The 23,703-nt window shown below is 36.8% G+C and overlaps 1 protein-coding gene across 1 annotated transcript in view; it reads right to left on the bottom strand.

Annotated features, from left to right (window-relative positions):
- Positions 1-148: 148 nt before the first annotated feature.
- HEATR1 (HEAT repeat containing 1) overlaps positions 149-23,703 on the bottom strand; it is a 36,441-nt gene continuing 12,886 nt past the window's right edge. Inside the window, exons 16-45 of the mRNA XM_051783958.1 lie at positions 23,543-23,664; positions 22,848-23,045; positions 22,007-22,190; positions 21,594-21,742; positions 19,619-19,811; positions 18,934-19,106; positions 18,443-18,610; positions 17,340-17,582; positions 16,491-16,622; positions 15,973-16,079; positions 14,722-14,865; positions 13,913-14,031; positions 13,561-13,682; positions 12,011-12,139; positions 10,381-10,611; positions 9,594-9,720; positions 9,137-9,303; positions 8,449-8,495; positions 7,507-7,630; positions 6,543-6,683; positions 6,053-6,342; positions 5,101-5,251; positions 4,424-4,582; positions 3,602-3,736; positions 3,238-3,342; positions 2,976-3,144; positions 2,090-2,244; positions 1,586-1,744; positions 781-889; positions 149-384 (exon numbers count right to left, since the gene is read on the bottom strand). Coding sequence (XP_051639918.1) covers positions 296-384; positions 781-889; positions 1,586-1,744; positions 2,090-2,244; positions 2,976-3,144; positions 3,238-3,342; positions 3,602-3,736; positions 4,424-4,582; positions 5,101-5,251; positions 6,053-6,342; positions 6,543-6,683; positions 7,507-7,630; positions 8,449-8,495; positions 9,137-9,303; positions 9,594-9,720; positions 10,381-10,611; positions 12,011-12,139; positions 13,561-13,682; positions 13,913-14,031; positions 14,722-14,865; positions 15,973-16,079; positions 16,491-16,622; positions 17,340-17,582; positions 18,443-18,610; positions 18,934-19,106; positions 19,619-19,811; positions 21,594-21,742; positions 22,007-22,190; positions 22,848-23,045; positions 23,543-23,664 — 4,541 coding nt within the window. The 3' untranslated portion in view covers positions 149-295. The remainder of the gene's footprint in view (positions 385-780; positions 890-1,585; positions 1,745-2,089; positions 2,245-2,975; positions 3,145-3,237; positions 3,343-3,601; positions 3,737-4,423; positions 4,583-5,100; positions 5,252-6,052; positions 6,343-6,542; positions 6,684-7,506; positions 7,631-8,448; positions 8,496-9,136; positions 9,304-9,593; positions 9,721-10,380; positions 10,612-12,010; positions 12,140-13,560; positions 13,683-13,912; positions 14,032-14,721; positions 14,866-15,972; positions 16,080-16,490; positions 16,623-17,339; positions 17,583-18,442; positions 18,611-18,933; positions 19,107-19,618; positions 19,812-21,593; positions 21,743-22,006; positions 22,191-22,847; positions 23,046-23,542; positions 23,665-23,703) is intronic.

Raw genomic sequence — 23,703 nt, forward strand, 5'->3', positions numbered from 1 at the left:
AAATGTATGCCCCCAGCACAGTGGAGTTCAGCGAGTCTCACGTTTTCACTCCATGCCCAGTTATCAGAATTTGCTTAGAGCCTGCTCCAGTTTTCCACTTTTAATAAAAGAGCAGTTGAGGAAAAGTCATAAGTCCCCAGTCCATCAAGAAATGACAAAACCTCATTCTTAAAATATTTTATTAAAAAGTTAAAATCTTGGCTCTGATAAAAATTATTATGACAGTTTGCCTGTAACACTTGAATGTGTAAAGCTAACACAATTCAGACAAAATCTGAAAACAAAGGGCATAAACTCAGAAGTAGCTTTGGAGTGGTTCTCCCAAAATTACTTCCAGTTGTTGAATTGTCTTCTGACATTGCTGTTCAACTTCTTCACATTCATCTAGAAAAAAAAATAGAGCAGGAATTAAGCAGAACAATGATTACACAGCTACCCTAGGAAGGCTTCATCACTCATCAAAGCTAGAACCATCTTCAAACACCAGGTATGAAATAATTTTTCAGAAATATTTTGTGACTGAATTAAGCAAATTATTTCTACTGTAACACTGATCTAAAACATACAACTGGGGAGATGTGCACAGGCAACAACACTGAAGAAACTGCTGTAATTTAACTGAACTTTATGAGTGTATTGGATATAATCCATTTAAGTTTGCATCTTGCTGAGTTTAAGCCACTGTATACCAATTAGAAAGATTTATAGCAGTTATAGCAATCAGCCTGTCTGAATCTTTGAAATAGGTCACCCTTCACTAATGCCAGTTTAGAACATTACCTTCCATAAGCTCAGCTAAGAATGGAATAGATTCTGGTAGCAGGACGAGGTAGTTCTCCTTCAGTTTTTGTGCAACTTCTATCAAAGCAAGCAGGGAAGCAAATCGGACCTAAACCAAAACAATAATCTAAGTAAGGAAACAAACATTACACTCCAGTTCCCTGTTTCTCCCCCACCCCTGCCTTCTTTCCATTATAAGGTTGTAATTTCACTTTCTTTACCAAAGGAAGCTAGTTTTAAGCTAATTTAAATATTAACATCTGGGTTAAGATAATGTCAAACGAAAAACAGGTTGCAAGAAGCAGATATGTTGCTGCAAGTTATTTGATGTAATGGTCTTTAACCTTCTGGTACAATGCCACTTCCACTGGCATCAGGGCTTAGCTCAGCACTAAGAAAAACCAAGTAACTCTCCCTGAATATGTATAACCTATCAAATAGGGGACAAAACTCTCTTATATAATAAACAGGTCTGAAAGCTGATAAATAACTGTCTTCCAGTTCTCCCTCTAAAGTGCCCCTGTCTTTATACACAAATAGATTAGTGCTTATTCCAGCAGCTACCAAATCTTTAAAAAACTCAAACCACACAGTATGAAAGATGTGGAATATTGATGGCTTAAAGTAAGAGCAGAAGAGCATGTTGTATACATCTCTACAACTTGGGAGCACCATATTACAACACCAGTATTTGCATTTAGGTTGGTATTTTAGTAATGACTTAATTCACTTCTGGTTTTGGGGGCCCTGTTCCCATTTTCTAACACAACAAAGAAGACCAGTTCAAATTCTGATAGGTCCCAACCTTAGGAGAATTGTGCCTCGTTTTCAGCAGGATGTGGTAGTTCAGTGGTTTCCAAAGAGAATCATCTGCCATTGCCACTGAAAACTGAGCTATGCAGGGTATCAGGTGTTCTGTCACTCTTTCCTGGAACTTCTCATCTCCTCCAAGCACATTTTCTAGCTGTGGAAGTAAAACAGGTCCAGGCTCAGATAAACCCAGGCAAAAGCACTTCTAGCTTTGGCTTTCAGGTACTCAAGAGTAAGGTCAAGGAGCATCAGTGTGAGCAAACTGGTCTGCAAGAGCTCAACAACATGCATGAACCTTACAGGTTGAAGACATTTAGAAAGAGGGTAAAAAAATAATCAGTAATTTAGAGCCTTAGGCAAAGCAGTTAATACTGTCTGTAGCCCAAAGACAGTGAACTAATTCCCCCCTTTTTGTTAAGAGGACACCTGATATTTTTAATTATCAGGTTGAGGGAAAAAAACCCCCCACCTATGAATTGTTTTAAGAGTTTGTCAATACCTGATCAACCAGAGGCTGCATCAAGGTTTCTGCTCTTTCCTTACTCAGGAACTTCTGGGTGTCAAACAGGAAGAGCTTGTGCAGACAGTCCAAGGTGAACTGCAACAGTAGACAGCTCTTTTCTATGTTATTGTCAGAGTCAAAGAAAGCTTCATCTACACATCAATCAAGGAGAAGAAAAAAAAACCATCAACAAAATGAAAACACAAAACTTGCCCACAATATAGAAACATTGCTAGCTTGTGAATGTAGCTAAAAGATGTACTACATAGCAGTTGTGTACTCCTCACTCAGAACAGTAAAGTGGATGCAATATGTTATCTGTCTTTTAGCTGCTGCTCCAGCAGGTCTGCCACTGCCCTTCACAGACTGATGGGGATAAGAGAATAACCACAGGCTACAGAAAAAGCGCTTGACCATACCTGTGGATATGAAGAACTTCTTGAGATCACTACAACTGGAATGGGCAAATAATTTCCCATACAAAATAGTAAGACTTATTTTTGCCCAGAAAGCAGAGCTGTCTGAGTACACTAGGTAGCATATAAGAGAAGTCAATGAATGAAAAATTAAAAACCCAAACAGAAACAAGTCTCCCTCTTTCCACACAATTTCACACTCAGGGAACTCACTGGGACTGACACTGAAAATTTTCATGTGGTCTCAACTTCGTAATGGCAGCCCAGAACCCATGGCTGAAAAATGTCCTTTGGTTCCACCAGAGAAAGATGTTCTCATTTACCAGAAAAGGCAGAAGAGAGAAATGAGAGGTATGTACTGTGAAGTAAATCCTGTAAGACTAAACTTTCAGCAATTATAATTAATTTCTCAGCAATTCAGACTGAGCCTGTCAATGTCTCTCTGTAGCCAGTAATGGACAACTTACCAGTTTTAGAAATGTTGACCTGGTTCAGTGTCTCAGCAAATGGCTTCACTAAATGACCAGCAAAGAGGGTGAAGAGACCCTTGAGCTTGTCTGCAATGCAATCTGCTATTCGGTGGAATGTCAGCAGCCTGTCTTTTCGGGTAGATTCTGTTTTGGACCAATCAAAGAGCTGCAAGGGAAAGGCAGATTAGCTCTTTCCTGTGTCTGTGCACTGGTAAATACAAATATGCTAATGCAGGTGAATTACATTTAGACTTCTTACCTTGAAAAAGAGGGGCCTGAAAGAAGCCTCGGAAAGTTTCATAACCATACTTATTAGACAATCAATAATGTAAGCCTCTGTCTTACCAACTTCCTCTAAATCATCCTAGAAAAATCAGAAAACAATTCTAGGTTTGAAATGCAAGAATTTCAGCTTTCAAAGCACGTTTTAATTTTGTCTGTTTCAGACTGAATACCTAACTAACATGTTTTCTACCGCAAGAACAATTCTGGAACAGAATATTTGATACCTAGAATTTCAGAGCACATTTGCAATGGAATCTACTAATATTTTTTAAACAACAGATAGAATTAGCATGTAGAGGTGTAGCTGCTGCTGCTAATTATCCCCACAACCAAGCTACCTGGGCATGGTCTGTTCGGAAGTCCAGGACTTTCATGAAAAATGCTGTAAGTTCAGGCTGATGGGAGATCAGGTGCTCCTTCTCCATACCAACAATGTGCTCCCTCAAAATGTTCATAAGGGGACCCAGGCAGTTCTGCCAAAACAAAAGCAAAGCAATGCAAAGGCAACTGTGATATTGACAGTAACTGAGAACCATAACTAGGGAATTGGATTTTTGCACTTAGCGCATTTACTCATTAAAATACTGTCAATAAAATAGATAAACCTTTTCCTGTATTTTGGGGGGCTTATGTTAGTAGGATTCCTGAAAAGAGTTTGATCTCCCCTCTCCAATAATGGAAATAATTCTGAATCAACTCATGTTCTCAGAATATAAATCAAGGCCTTTATGAGTGGGATGATCTCATCTAACATGCGAAGGACATTAAACGGGTGGATTTCTCACAGGTCTACCTTTCCCAAATCAGCATTGCAGTACAAAACAAAAGAGAGACAATATAAAGACTGTGCTAGGTTTGGCTGGGATGGAGTTAATTTTCTTCACAGCAGCTGTGCTATGAAGAATAGTGCTGCATTTTAGATCTGTGACCAAAACAACGCTGATTACACAGCGGTGTTTTAGCTATTGCTGAACAGTGCTTGCACAGTATTAAGACTCCCTTTGTTTCTCACTCTGCTGCCCCAGTGAGCAGTCTGATGGTGGGCAAGATGCTGGGAGGGGACACAGCCAAGACAGCTGAACCAAATTTTGCACTGCTTGTTTCCTTTTTTTTTTCTTTCTTCTTTATCACAGTGCAAAAGGATGAAAAAAAGTCCTTACCTTGCGGGTATGTGCCACTTCACTGTAACACTTGGTAACTGCAGGCAAGAATATTCGGGGAGCAAGCCTTGTAGCTAGGATAGTTTTCAGTGATGCTACACGTAAGCTTATCTGGGAAGAAGGACCAAACTCGGCCACAATCTTTTCCAAGCGGACAACCTATCAGGAATTTCAACAAAAGTTAGGTCCACTTAAAGCAACTAAAGAACTTATTTTACAGTAGTTGTCTTTTGCAAATGTCAGATGGGAATTTTGCTGTTTGCATCACTTGGAGCACCTTACATTAAGTTGTCTGTGTACAGAGCTTTGCTGTCTTCAGAAGACAAACACTGAAATAATGTGTATGTCAGCATCAGAGGGTCAGAATTACTCTAACAAGAGCTGTTAGATACACATTTGAGAAGATTGTGGTTATTACAGAATGATCTTTTGGGATTCATCTCCCTTTTCTAAGAGGCAAACTACAACCTATCAGAGGGAAGAGTAGAAGATGCTTTTATATTCTGTATCTGAGTTATCTGCATAAGAAAATGAGTAGAAGACTAATATGTTATGAGCTTTCACATAATTGAAACACACTCCTACTACAGTTTCAGAGAGATAAAAAGTAATCTCTATAGCTTCTTCTGGGATCTGGGCAGATCCCTTTACATATCTGTAGGAGTTGCATAGCTTACCTGCAACAAGCAATCCAGAAGGTAAGGACTAAGGAAATGTGGTAGTGTTTCCGCAACCTTAAGCAGAGCAGTGACAGCACTCAGCAAGTAAATCTCATTGGAGACAAGCTCCTTCTTGCTTTTTAAAGTCTTTAACACTGCTGGCATCAGCCTGTGAATATCCAAGAATAAACAGAGAAAAGTGAAATAACTGACCATTTGGAGGTATGTTCAATCAAATAAATCCATCTGTTAGGCGTGTAGGGACAATTCTCAGATAATTTTTACATGTATATTTCAGAAAACTCAGTATATTCTGGGCTTTTCTGCCATATTTCTTTTTCTTGAAGCTAATGAAGGATATTAGGTTTAGAAACACAGAATCATAGAATGGTTTGGGTCAGAAGGAATCTTAAGGATCATTTAGTCCAACTTCCCTGCCATAGACAGGGACACCTTTCACAAGATCAGGTTGCTCAAAGTCCTGTCTTTAGTTTAAATATTTAATGACAATAATAAACTTATATTTGTAAAGAGATAACGCAGTCTTACAAGGAACAAGTTAGATGCTTGAATGCTTCTTGAATAGGGAGAATAAAATAATGTCATGTGCAAGGTTTCCAACTGTACTCATTTTCATGCAATCATTTTAAATGCAATCTGTTCTCCAGTAAAAACACAGAATATGGTTCTGACTTTTCTAAAGCCATAAAAATTACCTCTCTGGTCATAGTAGTAGACTCCATAAGGAACTCTACTGTAGATTATTAAAGTCTTGCAATTTCCCCACTAGCTTCTCAGTTCTATGACCAGGAAGCAGCTTGAAGCACTATGAATACTTTTATTCTTATCTACACAAAACACACATGTGAGCAGACTGCCACCTGGCCTTCATCAGCATTCCTTCAGTCATGCATTTTAGTGTAACTAATTCCCGCTGCAATTGGTTCTGTTAAAAAGAACCCAAAAGTACCTTGGAAGCTGAGGTATTGCTTGGGCTTTCAGTGTACAGGTGACCTCAGCTATACAGAGCAAAGCACTTCCCATCACGTTTTTCTCCTCCTTCTCTGAAGAAATAAGATCAATGGCAGTTTTCAGAACAGGTACAAATGGTGCTGGATTTTCTGTGCCAAAACCTTTGCAGAGTAGTTTGAGACTGAACAAAGCAGTCTGCCTGTTGATGGCTTGCTCCTCCTCTTCCTCCTTTCTTTTACACTTCACAATAGCAATGAGCTCAGGAACTAGCTCTAAGAGCTGCAGGATCTGAGAGGACAAGAACACACACGCATTAGGCATACAATTAGAGGACCTGCAAGGTAACTGCTGGCAGGTATCTTACTTCTTACTACTCAAGAGCTGCCTACCAGGCTTGGCACTTGACAGCTTTACACAGAGCCAAGCATTTCTAAATCAGTCTCTGGGTACTTTTGCTACAGGAACTGGGTTTAATCACTTTGTCTCACCTGGCTCTTCTGCCACTTCGTGCGCTGCTGCACCTTATTGTTCAGAAGGTCCATTGCCTTGCGTCTCACAGATGGCAGCTGATTCATCATTAGTCCCCCAATCACAGGGATGAAGGTTTCTGTTGGCAATAAGGCATTGACCTACAAGAAAACACAAACAAAACAATATAATAAAAGCTTTTCCATGCACTGAGACGTGGTAGCCTCCAAGTACAACAGGCAAACTCTCTTCAACTTCCTTCATGGGTTTCAGGATCAAAGAGAGGACAGGCTGTATCTGAGGCAAGCAAAGCAACAAAGCAGGTTCCAGTCAGTCTGTGCTCACTGGCTGCTAATCAGTTATGATCTACTAGCTCCGAGATTTCCTCAGCAATTCCTTTTGTCTACACTGCTGAGCTATCCCTCCTTACCATAAAATAGTTCTGCTAATGCCCTCTGCATGTACGCCATGAAGAATGGAATATGCTTCACAGGTAAAAAAAAAATTCAAGCTGTAAAAACATGTATGCTCCAAAGCATGCAACAAAATAGCCAGTCCAATTCTACAAATATACTTCTAATCAGAGAAATACTAAAAACAAAAGCATAGGGATGCATATTTCTTCATGGAATTTGAAACAGTTCCATTAGCATTAGTTTATTAATTTTATGAGTTAACAGTGAGAAATGCTGCCAAAAGCCATTCTTCTCCACCAGATAGATAGTGAAATCACTGCTTACAGCCAGTAGAATACTAATGAAAGGAAATAAGCATTCCTGATTTTTTCCCCCTGTTTTTTCTAAGAAGCTGTTAGCTGTAGTTATTAAAGTTGTTAGATGAGGTTAAATTCATGATGCACCAGATTGCAGACCATCCAATGAGGTTTAGTACTAATCCAACATGAAATCCTACAAAGTTTATAATCATATTAATAAGCAAAAGCAGAAATGTGCCACTGCTAACATGAGGGCTAATGAAACATACTTTATCCAGCATATCATAGCACTTGCTAAGCAGAACCCTCCAAAATTTGGCTGTTGGCTTGTCCACATTTCCTTCCACTGAAGATGCCACAGTGTTTATATAGTGAAGAACTTCTTCTAATAGCCTAGATAGAAAAGAAGTGTATTTTAATAACAAGGAGACTAAAGAAGATCACTTCTATTACTAGAAAGCATAAAATTTCACAAGACCAAAAAATAAAAGGAAATGGAACAGCTAATGGAGAGACTAGCAGATCATGTCTACTATGTCTTCAAAGTCATCTACCTGGTACCCCCAAAATGAACACCTACACACAACAGTAGTTCTGCTTAAGAACTCAGTTTTAAAACAAAAACAGTTTGGGAAGATACAGCCATTTAAAGATGAGCATTCTAGAAACACAGCATTTAAAATAAATCCTACACCCTTTTTCTCCTAGAACAAATACAAAAGTTAGGCTTCTGCAAAAAAACCCCTCAGTTTTGTATCATTGGCTTTTACAGCACAATGGCTACAACTGTGATCTGTGATCATGGTATTTTCCTTACACCAGTATAGGGGCACCTGTGAACAATGATTTTTTTTTCCTACTAATGAAGCAATACATTTTGCTAAAAATCTGGAATTCTTTTAGCAACTCAACCATAAATAGCATGATACTTATCACCAAGTACGTAAATAAGCACTATCAAAAATGTAGAAAGAGTAGATACTGCGTACAGTAATCTTTCAGAAATAAACCTCCCCACATTCTATTAAGAGAAGAACACAAACCAAAACAAAACCCAAGTAACTTGCACATAATAAATACTGCTTGTTGCAGAGGACATTAAGAAAAGTAGCCTTGGGGAAAAAGATATTCTAATAGGACTACACTTAAAAAATATTCCCAGGTTGCAATAAAAGCTAGAAATATGAGGAGTGCAGCAGATTTAAACATACCTCTGTTCCAACTTCTGCAGCTCTTCTGTTTCTTCACATTCAACTATCTAGTTTAAAAAGCAGGAATGAAAATATTAAATGTGAAACTTACTTCCCCTCATTAAGCTAATATTCCAGAATACACAAATTTGTTTGTTTTGAATTAAATGTCCTCTAAAATAGTAATTCTGAGTCCCCACATTTGTACTTGAGCCATCATTCTATAGGAAAATCTGAGAACCTTGGGCAGTCACAGTGACAAATACATTTCATGCTGGTGGATTACGTGCAGCTGAAAAACTGGGACTACAGCCAGCTAGAGTCAGAGCCTAAAATTTGTAACATTTTGTCTTTTCAGGTAGTAGCACAAATCATGAATCTTAAAGCAATTGGAATTATAGAGGCTGTGAGAGAAATCCCAGACTCTATAGAGCCAGTGGGAATCCACTGGGACCAGAATTTCACTTGATTACCTATTCATTGATCACACAAATGGAGTCTACCTAGAAAAGCCTTATTAAAAAATAATTAACATTTCTGAGAAGCTTAAAAATTGTATCAATAAAGTTGTCAGCAAGATACACTGGACAGTGTATTCTTTCACCCCTTTGAAAATAAAGTCAGACTAAAAAGTAAATTAAACCTCATCTATTACAGTACAGCACAATTACTTAATGTGGTCAGTTTAAAAGTAATCTGCTATTTTTACCTTTTTTACAAAGCTCTGAGAGGACAAAAGTTGTGACATGAAGGAGACTGACAAGAACTTGAAATGCCGAAGTTGTTTGTCGGAGTGAGACTCCACATTAAAGAGCTGCCCATCCTGATTTTTTGGTTTTGTCTTGCATGTTCTTGACTTTTTTGACCCAGGATCATCTGATGAAAACATGTGCATCCAAGAGGAAAAGATACTTAATTTCTGATCATAGAAACGAAGTAAAATTACAGTTGCTCAAAGCACCACCCAGCCTAGCCTTGAACATTTCCAGGGATGGGGCATCCACCACCTCCTCTGGGCAACCTTGTTCCAGTGATTCTCCACTCTCATAGTAAATTTCTTCCTTATATTTAGTCTGAATCAACCCACTTTTCGTTTAAAATCATTACTTCTTGTCCCTCGTAATGGGAAGGTTTACACGCATTTGTTGGCTTTGCTTTGTGGTTACCTTCTTTGTTCTCTGGCAGCTCTGTCAAGTACTGGATTATTTTCATCATGCTCTGGAACTGCAACCGTACATTAAATTCACAACAGATGAAAATCCAAAATTCAGTGTCTGCTTCCAGAACAGCATCCTATTAATGGTTTAGAAATAAAAAAGAAACATTTGAAGAATTTAAAAAACATAATAATGATAAAAAGACTCAAAAACTCCTCAGTGAGTTTGTGAAAATGCCATGCTGAGCTGGACACTGCCAGGATTAACACCAAGGATAACAGCAAGCTCTTGGAGAGAACATAGTTTCAGAGGGTGTAGAGAGAGATTAAACTGCTGCTGCAAAGACTCTATCTTCTCAGATACATGTTCCTATAATAGTTCTTTTAGTTTTGCCCATAAACTGTGATTTCACCTAGTCTGAGGGCCTGCCTACACAAAAACATAATAGGGTTTTTATCTTGGTCTGTGCAGGACGACCAGTATCGTGTTTCACAAACAATTAAAGAAAAAAACCTCAACTTCAATAATATTGAAGCACTTCCTAATTACCTAACAGCTCTTCAGGCCAAGGATTGCTGTACAATATGACCTGATTTATTGTTCAGGCTCCAGGATGAAATAATATTATTTGTGCACTACAAATCAGAGCCAACACCACCATCAGGTTCTGCTACAGCACAAGCTCAGAGCTCACTACCTTTTTCAGCATAACCCAGTGGTTTTAAAGGCAAAACCATGAACAGAAAGAGGGAGATCAGTCTCTCAAGGGAAAAGTCGACTCCATCAGTCTGCTAACCTTGTCTGTGCTGGATGTTGCTGTTACAGTTTTGGTCACGTACTGCTCGAACAGCAGCACCAGGAGAACCCAGAGGAACTTGTCTCCCCCCACCGTAGTGATCAGCTGGGACAGGATGGGCAGGCGCCGGTGCTCCGGCACATGGGGCAGGGCATCCACAAACACACGGATGATCTTTATCACCACCTCTTCCACACTTCCCGAGGACTCTGACAAATCACTGTCTTCAGCCTGTGTACAAACAGGTACAGCAGCTCAAACAGGTTATTGCAGATGGGTGTAAGTTCTTCCTTACTAATTTCATAACATGGGAGAAAGCATCACGTGCCAGATAACAGCACTGCTAAATGCACAACCTCAAGGGAAATGTAAGCGCTCCACAATAAAGCTTTCGATCACACAGTTGCTTTTCAGTGTTAAAGGAAGATGCTTCAAATAAAAGGAAAAAAAAAAAAAGAAAAAAAGAGAAAAAAAGACAAGGCAAAAAAGGAATAAAAAGAAAAAAAAAACAAAGCAAAGGAATAAAAGGAAGAAAAGGAAGAAAAGGAAGAAGAGGAAGAAAAGGAAAAAAAAGGAAAAAAAGGAAGAAAGGAAAAAATCAGAAGAAAGAAAGATTAAAAAGGAAAAAAAGATTAAAAAGGAAAAAGGAAAATAGAGAAAACCTGCTACTTGGCATCAGCTGAAACAAACAGGAATTTTCAAGAGAAAGTGATACCACATCCTTCTGAAAATTTTGCCTGTAAGCCTGGTATTTAGGGTCTTGGATTCAAGGGCCTAGTAAAAATAATATACATAGACTACATGTTCTCAGGCAAGTAACATTAGGCTCTTGCCACATGTAATAACTGTGTGTGCCGTGAATAATTTGTCACATAAACTTGTGTTAGCTGCTATGAAAGGTTCTAGATAAAAAAATACATAAAAAGAGAGACGACAACTTGATTTCTTCAACAGAGAACTGTAAGAGGATGAAAAACATGTACACATACTAAAAATACTCTGAGAAATTCCCAGCCCATTGTTAGAAGACAACATTTTTTCCTCCAATTCATTTTTACATAAGAAATTTATATAGCATTTTTTGTTTGATCTATTAATGATGTAGAATAAAATCTGAATGAAAAAAGCCCTTTGAAAACAACAATGTATTTATGTAAGTGGTCCAGACAAAACCAAGAAAAGCCCCACAAACACCAGCAGGAAGAATAAAAGCATTTGTCAAATATTATACCTTTCCACTTTCAGACCATGTCTATTATTCACATGACTATATTATTATAGGACTAATAACCAGTTTTTACTTCCAATGGTTCTTCTACTGAACTTGCCTGTTATTTTTATGATGAAAAACTTGAATTTAAAGTATGCTTCAAGTCCTCTTCATGTACAGTTCTGACAATTTTGGCTAAACCATTTATAAAGTGCAGGAACCCAAAAGCCAGAAAAGAAGCACTAGTCTGATGAACTCAGTTGGTAAGATACAGAGAAGTCTGTTAATATAGTTACTACATAAAATTTAGTATCTATCTAAAAATACATCTAGAATAGGTGAAAACTTATTCTACTATCTATATTCTAAGTCATTTACTCTAATTAATTAATAATATTTCCATTAAGTAGACAAATTTACCTGAATAAGAGCAGGAATAACCATCTGCACTGTCTTGTTAATCACTTGGAAAGTGTAAGTATCATCCAGACGCAAGACATTTGCTCCCATGAATGTAAAAATGGGCATAATGTTATGAAGAACTTTATCCTGGAAAAGAACAGATGAAATTAGTTTATCCTGCTATGCATATTATGCCTTAAGGCATTTCTCATTCTCACAATGCCACTAGATTCCTATAATAAAAAAAAGGAGAATCATGAGTATGTTCCAAAAATCTCCCTAAACTAATTTTAAATGTATATTGTCCCTTAATACTATTTCCTATGTGATTGGTAGAGTTCAAAATATTATTTAGAAATCGAGACACTTCTAGGCAAGTACTTAAAGAGTGGAAATTGAGAGTTTAGTCTGATGAAAAACCTTGTAGCCTTCCACCCAGAGACATGGTAATATAACAAGCAAAACCAGCTATGAGGAGATTTGCAGAAACACAAATGTGATTGTGGCACAGATTCCAGTAATTTTCATACCTTTCCCAACCACCCTTTTTATATCTGTAAAACATCTACAATCATACAATGTAAACCAACCATGTTCATTTAAATTTTTGTCTTTTTGGGGGCCTAAATTGTAATCAAAGTAATTAATTTTAAGAGGGCAGGATTAGAAGTGTCACCTAGCTCAAAGTCAGTTTCCTAGATTTTGCCAGAAATTATGAAACTTAGAGCAAGAAAGTATGGGAACATTTTTCATTCAGTGAATGGAAGAAGTGTTTTATATATTAAGAGAGAGATGAGACTGATACAAAATGTTTCCTTGTATTCTGACCATGAAAATCTTGTAAACAAATGCTCAATTTTATAGCAGGTTATGGTATTAAGATGAAGACAAAAAAAAATAATAAAACCACAAAGTCCTCCAAAAATTTGTCAAAAACATTACAGTTTTGCCTTTTGGGAAAAATGCTCTTTTGAAGTGTGTGAAATACTGAGGTAAATATAAAGATGCAAAATGAGTTTGATATACTGGATTAATTTTGCTGCTTCTATCATTTCAAAGCAAAAAAACTTATTTAGAAGAGTGTACAGTCAAATTTCAATCTATAGAAGAAAAGGCCTGTTTCCCAGTCAATTAAAATCAGACCAACCTGGTTTTATCATCAACTACAACTACATTTTCAAGTGTTGTATAAGACAGAAACTGTAAGAATGCACGTGCTATCACGCCAGGTGTTTTCTCTCTTTATAAAAAAAAGCAGGAGGAGGAAGAAACAAGGCATGAGAATGGTGACCACTGTGGGAAGGTGAGGCAGGGCTGTTGACAGAAAGCTTCTTCCATTTCCAATGTGCTCCACTGCAAGCCACAAATGGTGACCAAAGCATCAAGTCAGAAGTTTCTTTTCAAGTAAAATGGAATGAAAAGTCATAAAAGTGGAGGCAATCTGTACATTGCCTCTTGCTCTTTTCAGAAAGTTTCACCCCATAGAACAGCTCTGTATGTTCATCACTCTACCCAACACTTGGAACCCAAAGAGAAGAGCTGACACATAAATTTCAGGTACTACTTACAGGAAACATTCCAGCAACAGCACCAAGGAGCAGCAGTGCATGGTGGTGTGTCTGGGGCATTTTAGATATCCTGATGCACTGAACTATCAGTTCCACATTGAATTTTTCTTTGTCAAGGATATCTGCAAGTAAAAAACATCAATTGATTAACACTTTAAAGGTCAACCACATAGGAATGAACTGTACACTCAAGATCTACAAAAAATGATTAGGAAGGCAAACTTGTATACTCTTATGGAGGAATCTCTCTCTCCTCAACAACACAGTGTAGACTTAAAAAAAAAAGGTAGAGACCATTGTTTTAATGCTGTACTGGTAAAAGAAGTACTAAGAAATGAGCGATGACTTTTACCTGCTGGGACCTTGCTACCATTGGATGACAATTTCTGACAGATACTTAGCAGGCAGCTGAGGATAAGCTGCTTTGTATATTCCATATTTTCTTCTTCTGATGCTGTAGGTTCCAGACACCTATACATTCAGGAAAAAACATAGAGATAGAAAAAGGAGACAGAAAAATAAGTGACCAAACTGCATATTAAGACACAAATAAGAAACTGCAATCTTAATTCTACTTAAGTTCTACATAGAAGCTTCTAAATAGCCTTCGTCAAAGTGTCTCTTCTTTTTTTTGTTTTCAATTGCATCAACTGGTCTTATAAAACACATTTATCAAAGCACTGTCAAAAGTATAACCTGAACTGTGATTGCCAGTCTATGTAAAGGCAAGTTATAAGGAAAGAAAGACAAATACCCAATCTATATGTAAACTTTCCTAAGTGCCTGGAGATAGGGCTGGCAGGAAAAGCAATATTTTTCCTAGGTTGCACTGGACAAGGACTGTTCCACCATGTGTTAGGAGGAATTTTAAAGCTTAGAGTCTTATACTAGCTCTGTCAAACATACGACTCTTGTCAATTGTGCCAGTTTTAATCCTTCTTGGCAATCCCAACCCCTTTGCCAGACAGACAAAGTTTTCAAATAAAAAGCTATGCATCAGGTAAAAATCTTAAGAAAGTCCATCACACTGTTTAAAGGGAAAAAAATCATAATAACTTCCCATTCCCCTTCTCTGATTCAGAGACAAAGTAGCCCATATTTTAATGCTTTAGAGTGTTTGATGCAGAAGAGAGGGCTCCTGGGTAATGGGAGCACCATTACCTGCTCAGCAGGTTAAAAAGAGCCGGTACCAATGCCTGCGGACGTCTAAGCTTCTTCTTATGCTGCAGTAATTCCAGAATAAGCATAACCCTCTGCCAGCTGAAGTGGCTTGTTTCTGGTGCCAATTCTGCATCTTGAGGCTTTCTAAAAAGATAAGACAAACAACGAGGATATACATTTGCAAAAGAAATAGTACAGTGTTTCAGAGAACACACACACAAGTAATTAAAAAAAGGCAAGTTTTCTTTCACATAGTAATGTCTTTAACTGCTGCTCCTGGGAGAAGTGGCAATGTGTGGGCTTTGGCTTGAAGCAGCAACACATTTTAAATAATCAATGAAAAATTCAGATCAAACTTGAAAAAACAAACAAGTACAGCATGCCTTCTGTGTATACAAAGGTTGTACAAAATGAAGACTTCTGTGGGGAAAAAAATAAAATCTATTACCAAATAAATATCCAATAGATGATCTGCTTGCCATCCAGAAAACTTGCATCTTTGGAACTACTAGTGGTTAACACACTGACTAAGTAGGCAATCGGGGTGTATGCGAGCTTGTGTGTTTATAAACTGACAGATACAATTTACAGATGGATCAATCTAACAGATGATGATTGCTAAAAAAGGTCAAGGAAAGGAAAATAAGAATGACTATTCTAAGTCAAACCAACTATTCTAGGTCAGCTGTTCTAGGTCAAAGTAGGTCAATATCCTGCTTCAACAATGGCTGAAAGACAATGTTTAAAGAAGAGAATAAATAGAGCGGACAAAGCAGCTCTTTCCTTATGAGAATGAAGAGAAGAAACAAGACAAAGATCTAAAAATTACTGGCTATATTACTGTTTTAACAGAAACAAAATACTGTTTTTCAGTCAACTAACAGGAACATTTTGATGAGCATCTGTAGGTTTCAGCCATGTGTATGTAATCTGTCCATGCATCGATATTACAAACCAACTTTACTATCAACAAAAATTGATCTTGTTCAACTGTGCCAAGCCAGATTCTATAAAAGCAAATGTCAAGATTGAAAATGCTATTTTTAAAAAAAATTTTAACTGTTCTTCCATCTGTTCTCAAACAGTAACATGAGTTGGTTTTCTCCTGCCAAAAGTAGCTCAGTGATTTTACTGTGCAGGGGAAAAGAAGAAATAGATGTTTATGCTTTCAATACAGACTATGCAATGTATTAAGACAAGTGGTATTTTCAAACTGTACAGATAATATTTGTGGGTTTCTAGTTATTTTACCTCTGTTGCTGCATTTTCTGCCTTCTAGTTTGTTGAACAGTGGCCAGACTTTTTGTTTTCTCAGGAGGCTCCAGTTCTCTGACAATCTGCTCAGCACACACTGTAATCTGAAACAAAACAATAATGCAAGCGCCAATGAACTGTGTGTCACATCATATATCTGTGTTCCATCCTTTTTCTAAAAACACATCCCTTTCATGCACATATAGATATATAATCCACATATTCAAGTCATATCCCAGAAAATGAAAATCAGTGCAGCAGAAAGAAGTGAACTCTGCATAATTCTTTCACTTAGTGTAGTAAATGACTGATACGTGGTTTTTAAAGAAATAGCTTCTAAAAGCAGTCATTTAACAAACTTTCCATGCCATTAACACTATTCTAATATTTGACAAATAGTTTCTGATTCCTTTTGTGCTATAAATGATATAAACAAGTGTTACTGAATGTAACAGCACCAAATCTCACTGCAACAGGTTTGAACATATTTCTGTGTTCTGGAGTTTCCCACTTACCCCTTTAAACACACTGCTAATTGTCTGGGCGCAAAGAGGGTTCTTACAGTTTAGGAGTAAGTCAAACAATACTTTTAGTAGCTTCTGTTGCACCATCCCATCTGACACAGCTGCAAAGAATGGTTTAGTAATCTACAAAAGGGACAAAAGAAAGGATGCAGAGAGGTTTACTGTAAGAAGATAAAATCACAAGCTATAGAATTAGATATATCAATTATATATGACACGCACAATCACACGTTAGTATAGCAATAATTTGCATGTTTACTATGTATTTGTATATATCCAGGAATTCTTAGATACCAATCATATACCTGTGAAATATCCAACTGACATATACTGATTCCTGAAATTTTGCACACAATTTGCCTAATGGGGGGAACAAACTTGCTGTTGCCAGCCTTTGGGAAGTATAAGCCAACACCTGGCTAGTAGAAGGCCTGAATTTGCAGCCTCTTTCAAATGAGACTATTTATCACCCACTGTATTTTGTTAACAATTTTTCCTCAGAAGAAAAATATTAAGTAAAGCTCTTGCCTGACTGACAAAAAACTAAGAACTGTGGAACAGTAGTATCTGTAATGATACATATATTCATCTGCATGCAAATACAGTATTTTTATTTTGTGCTTGTCATAATGCAAAAAATAGAGCAAGCAGAAATTTTTCTGGTAATTTTAAGGGAGAAAGTTTTGCAGCTGTTTAGATGTTCCAAAGACACTACAGAGACACCAAAAACTTGTACTAAAAGAAAGACAGGTCAAAAGCTATGGACTCCTTCACACAGAAAGAACACTGCTAGTTTCTTCGAGCATAAAAATAAATTAAAGATCTTCCATAAATCCATACCTGCCCAAGTGCTGTGATCTGTAATGCTGGAATTTCTTCATATATTTTCTTGGCAGCGTGCAGACTTCTGATAAATAAATCCAGACTCTGCTGATTCTTGCACAAGAGGGGTGCTGAATATTCATTAAACTTTCCAAGGATTAGATGCAGGAGAATAACTTCATCTTTCAAAACTGCCTCAGGTTTCTTAAAGACCTTCTCTAGCAACTGGTCTAGTACTGGCAAGAGGTGAGAAAGAATCATCTGCGAACAGGGGAAATTTCTAATGTAAGTTTTTATTCGTTCTTGATTTAACAAACTTCAGTAGCACAGCTTCATTTTACTGCAACATCTCCATCCCCTCTTTAGTAACACACTGCATGCAGTATATTAATCAACAGCTGTTCAAGAGGAAAAATACAAGACTTAATGTGAGATTACCAGGAGTACATACTCATCTGTTACTTTACTATTCTGCTTTGCAGAGTAGTATTTCATATTTTTAAAGTACAGAAATAAGGCAATATTCTCATGGATTTATGACTGCTGTCTTCAACAAAATCCAAATGTGAGGCAAGAACACTCACCCTCTATGCAGTTTGCAATCCTTTCAAGATACGTACAACTGAACAGAGCATAAACATTCTGATTTAATTAATTTTTTGAACTTTGAACTCATGTATTTACCAGCACTTAGAGAATTCTGAATACGCTAGGTAAGAGTAGGTTAATATATATATATAAAATTGATAGTACTACTTAATACCTTGCAATTCTGTACAGAAAACTCTATACATTCACTGATATCTAACCAAGCTAATAAATTTCTTCTGGAAGAATCTCCTTCTGAAACAGTCTTCTTTAATAATATCAAGGGAGTTTCCTTAAAAATTCCAGTGCAAAATGTTGCAGCCATTGCATTCCTGGATGGAGCATGCAAATGTTCTGTGTTTCACTAAACCATATTTTGCAGCATAACCACATATTATTAGAGGTTTCAACTGAATGCCTAATTATCCAACAAATTATTAAGTTATTTAACAACATTATTACTAAAAGAAATTTGATTTCAGCTTTCCAATCAAGTGCAGAACCCATAAAACAACTCAAAAGGTGGCACTTACCTCACCATGGACTTCATGAAGAATTTTCATTAAGTTTCTTGCAATATATGATGGGAAAATAGGGCTCTGTACACAATCAAGTATGTTTTCCAAAGCTTCCAACAATTTTTTCTTCTGGGATTTCTGTTTTGGTTGTGTCTCAAGTTCCTCAAATAGAGTTCCCATAGTCTAATTCATTAACAAAATGAAAATTAAGTTCTTTCCCTGCAATAAAGATGCCTTAAAACAACATTTATTCGATGCTTTCACAATAATGTAATCTAGATACAAACAGAGTTTTTAATTTGTAAATAAACCACAGTTAATGCCTCTTAGATTCTCAGTTCTCTGTATGTAATAAATCACTTGAATATTTTTATAGAACTTACAAAAAAACCTATAAATCAGTCTGCTATTAACTTTCCTGGTTAATTTGATTTCTTTTCTAAAAGATGGGAGCTCACAGCAGCAGACAAAACTTGTATTAATGTACACCTTAATAAGAAAAATACCTGTGTTATGTATGTAGGGTCAGATACAATCTCTTCTGTCTTTTGCTCCAAATGCTGAAGAACAGGATGAAATAGAGACTCCTTTATCCCTCTCAAAGAATGAAGGCAGTTCAGAGCAGCCCTTCGAACTTCACTCACAGGACTACCCAAGTTAATTAGCAAAGATATCACCACTGCCAAAAGAATCAGGGAAGGAAGGAGGAGGAGAATAAAGTGAGCAGTCAGAATTTTACTGTAGCTGTCCCTGAAAGAGGCATCGACATCACTTTGGAATTAAAAAGTCCTGTCTTTTCACTGTAAACCTTTAGAGTGCTCAAAACCAACCTGAATCTTAAAAGATCCACGTCTGAACTTCATCACAGTCCTTATATTCATGTTTAAGCTCAGAATTCATATATTGCTACTGACTGTCAGTCCCACCTGGTACTGCACAGAAAGCAAGGTGCTGTAACTGACTTCTTCAGGACAGCTCTGTATTCCTTTAACATTTTTATAATTAAAAAGAAAAAGTGGCTTCACTTCCAAGCTCAGACTGGTAACTGCAGCAGAAAGAGCTGTCTCAGCCTAGTGCAGCTAAACATAACTACAGATACCCTTCATGGTATAAAACATAGTAAAACTGGAAAAAATAAAAAAATATTGTGATTAAGTCTTAACATGAGAGATAAATACTGTTTTACTTTACCTGGAGATGATGGCAAGAGTAGCTGTTTTTTTTTCTGGTTTGTTTGTGATTCAAGCAGTGCGTATCCGATATATAGAGCTTGAGTCTGCAGCATTGCACTGACCTCATACTTCAGCTGATTTGAAAGGTTATAACTGTAAGTCCATAAAATGGAAAGGAACTTGAAGAGAACCTCTGAATCTTTTAGATGTACCTTAAATTTAATAAAATTTAAAAAAAAGAGGAAAGAAACTTTTAAAATTTATTTGGTAAACTACTACTCAAAACCTCTGATAAACCACTCACATCAAAGGAGTACACTAAAAGGGAACTAAAGAGTTAGAAATAGTGTCTTTAGGGTTGAAAAAATTATTGAGTAGATGCTTGTGTGTATATTCAAGTCTAGATGGTTTTTAACAGCTGGTGTATTTAAGAGATAACTTGTAGTCTATAGGTATTAGAAGGGATTTTTTTAATCCTAACAGACCAAAAACACATCCATATGAACATTTGTATAGTATGTCAACTGTGCAAGAACACTGTTATGTGCAAAATAAAGATCTTCTATTTCCTGACACGTATCAGAGTGCTTTCTCCACCTACCAAGCGTAAGAGCTGCTCCAAAAAGATTCAATTCAGTTTGCCACACATTTATCCAATTACTTCAACTTTGCTTTAGAACCTCTCTGTCAAATTTAATGAGTTTAATTGAAGCAGTTACATTGTTGCCTAACAGTATCCCAAATCAATTTAAAGTTCTCACTTAGTACATAGTCTGGCAACAGCTAGCATGCTTTCTGTCTGTAAATTGCTCTCTGGAATCCTAACAGCTCTTCATTCATCGAGCAGAGTACCCACTCAACATCCCACAAACTGAACACAGCTTGACAGAACCACTGATACAGCTCCTAACATACTCTTGCCTATTCTCTTTTCCACAAGTCCACTAAGATCAAAGTTCCAGTTACATTAACTGTTCTAGAGCTGGCAAAAATAACTGTCTCGTCCCTTTCAAATTAAAAACCCTCAAAACTGGAGACCAACAGTACTGCAGAAGTGAAAGAAGCAAATTATTATTGCAGCTGTTGTCTTCACAAGGTCCTGGGGCATTATTAACCCCATTCCACAAACTTTCTCCTCCAAATTTCTTCTCTTCTTCTGTGCAATATGATCCAGCTTCCTCAGTCAAAACCTCTCACCAAAATAACATCCTTCCTTTCCTGCTGACAGCCTTTAACTAGCCAGGCACTGAATCAAATCTCTTCATCAGCCCAATGTCAGTATAATTTCACTAGAACTTGGAGTGACTGCAAATGAGACAAAGTTATATACATGAATTAACATCAGAAGCAAGTTTTGTTATGAAATCATTGTTATTCTTTCCTTCTTTTGTTTGTGTTTGTTACGTGCTGTTCTTGCTGAAACAGCATCGAATTCCAGTAACAGCAGCTTTGTGGCAATTACTTGATTTCATTTTCCTCAGAATCAACACTTATTACTCCCTGCCATCTAAAATCAAAACTGACAAAATTCCTTATTCTCTTCCAAAAAATGTATCACTTGATGCATGTGAAAACCATGAGATGATACAATAAGGAAACATACAATTTCTTCTAAAAGTTGTCCTTTCAATTTCCATATTTAAACACTACCAAATTTTATAGAGCAACCCCTCCTTTTGCTACCAGATAGAGCCAAAACTTTCAGCTCAAACTTTAAGCTCTTGATCTTGTCCTAGAAACCAGCTTTATGTTTTCACCTTTCCTTCAACTGATCCATTTGTGGTTTGTTTGGGTTTTTTTAACTTTTGTTTTCCATTATTACATTTAATTAAAGTAACCAGTTGAACCTTAGACTTTCATCTTCTCACAATACTTGTATGCCACAAGCAGTGTTGCATGATCTGTTTACCATTTTTCTCAGTTTTCTTAAAATTAATGTAATTGCATAATAGTTGATGACTAATAATTCAGAGCAACAAATACAAAAATAGTACCTTGAGTAAGAGATTCATCAATGCTCTGTACTGAATAACATTGCTGCCTTCAGTAGCTCCACTGACAAGCAGATCAAACAGCCCCAAAAGGAGGTGCAGGAAGTCTTGGCTATCTTGATTCAGAGATTCAGGATTCCACCAAGTTTCCTCTAAAAATACAGGTTATAAATAAGTAGATGCATACAAACACCTTCAGGAACCAAGAGAAAACAGACATCTCTAGTTAAAAGGAGACAATACCTTTAGTTGATTTCATGTTTACAAGTAAGTAATTTTTTCAGATCTCAATCACAACAAAGGCAGAAGGTTAGGGAAGCAAAATTTCCTTGTTTCCAACAACTTCCAAAAAAAAAATAAAAAATTAACTTTCCTTCTTCACTGATGTAAGCGACAGTCAAAATCTTAATACATACCTTTTGGAAAGGACAGAGGAGGTTTTAGGCCATTTATGAAGTTTTTCAATAAGAACAGGAACATAGCTGACTCTTCTGCATGAGCAGTCTCATCACTATTGAGCTTTTCTATATATGCACTTAATAAGTCCTTAGGCACCACAGTTTCCTCTACTGTTTCAACAGACCAATTTAGGAGAGTTTCCTGTGAATGAAAATTGATTTTAATGTATTCTGTCACAACTTCATGCAACAGAAAACAGAAATTTAGCATTGAAATTCAGCAACATTTAATTTCCAACCTCCAAAGAGGTATCCTTATGAAGTGATTTATGTTTCTGATTTTACAATGAAACATGCATCTGTAGTTTTGAAACCTACACCAGCTTTTTCTATCATAGTTAGCAGTGTACGTGAGGTAACAGAAGAGTAAAATATCAATCTCTCTAGAATGTCTCTTCAAAGGGAATAGCATTGTTACAGCATTTTGTGGACATTCAGCTTAATACTTTCATTTAGCTGTTCCAGCGACATAATCCATATCTTTCAAATACTTGCATATACAAAAACTCATTAATGGAATAATCTGAGGTCAGACTAACTAATTACCATTTACTGCTATGTGTGAGAGGGGATGCACACATAGAAACACAGCTCTGCTCACACGGGTTTCTTACACACAAAAGAAAATCCCAAAACTGTTTCACAACAAAATAAATCAAGAAAGCCCCGAGAGGAAAAATGCATAAAAATTAAGTAAAAAAGGAGGGTAGCAAGATACAGAAATACTCTTTCTGAACGTTGTTCCTACAGATTTCTCCAATATAAAGAAAATGCCCTCTCCACAGTGTTTGCATCTTACCTCTACAGGATCACAGGCTCTGAGATTTTTTATTTTTTTATCCAAGAAGCAGAAGACTCTGATAGCCACTGAAAAATAATTTTCCTTCATCTGTGTATTGCAGCAGCACTGAACAAGCAATGAACCAATTATATGAGTAATTACTTTCTGTCTCACACTGTCAGATTCGGTTTCAGCAACGAGTATCAGGTCATCAACCTTAGAAAAAGGAGTGGAGAAAAAACAACAACAAAAAGTCTGTAAGACAGTGGGACTTCAGTATGACTTTACACCACTTTTCTTTTGCATGTTCAGTTAAATTCTTTTTACCTTCTATCAGAGGTAACAAGTTACTATCTGCTGTCATGGTACTCTTTGGAACCTGGGAATGTACAAACATCTGTTTCCATAGTATACTTGTTTATTCTCATTTTTTTTCAGGAAACTAAAAATTCCTTGAATTTAGTTACATCAGTCATTTTTCCAAATAGGTAATAGCTTCACTGCTTCTTTTCTTTGTGTTAAGGAAGAAATCTGTTTTATCTAGATCGTACTGTGGTTTGTTAATATATCTATTTATATTTGCTTAGCAGCTTGATGATAGCACACTAGTGCTAAGAAGAGCACACAAAGTTCTTCCATATCACATTTGTTCTACTACAGTGACCACCTGAAAAGTAAAATTTCTTAAGGTCAGGGTAACATGGCACACATACCATTTGCAATAGTAAGGAAGGGTCCCCTGAGGTCAAATTTTTAGAAAGCAGTAGAATCATTTTCTCGTTGGCCACTCCAATCAACTCTGCAGACTTGGTAGATTTAATTGCCTCTTCAAGAGCTACTCCAGGAGATAAAAAAAAATCATATAATCTAGGTA

The sequence above is a fragment of the Manacus candei genome, unplaced genomic scaffold (genome assembly GCF_025592945.1).
Source record: "Manacus candei isolate 608988 ecotype Guabito, Panama unplaced genomic scaffold, ASM2559294v1 h1tg000017l, whole genome shotgun sequence".
Taxonomy (NCBI): Eukaryota; Metazoa; Chordata; class Aves; order Passeriformes; family Pipridae; genus Manacus; species Manacus candei.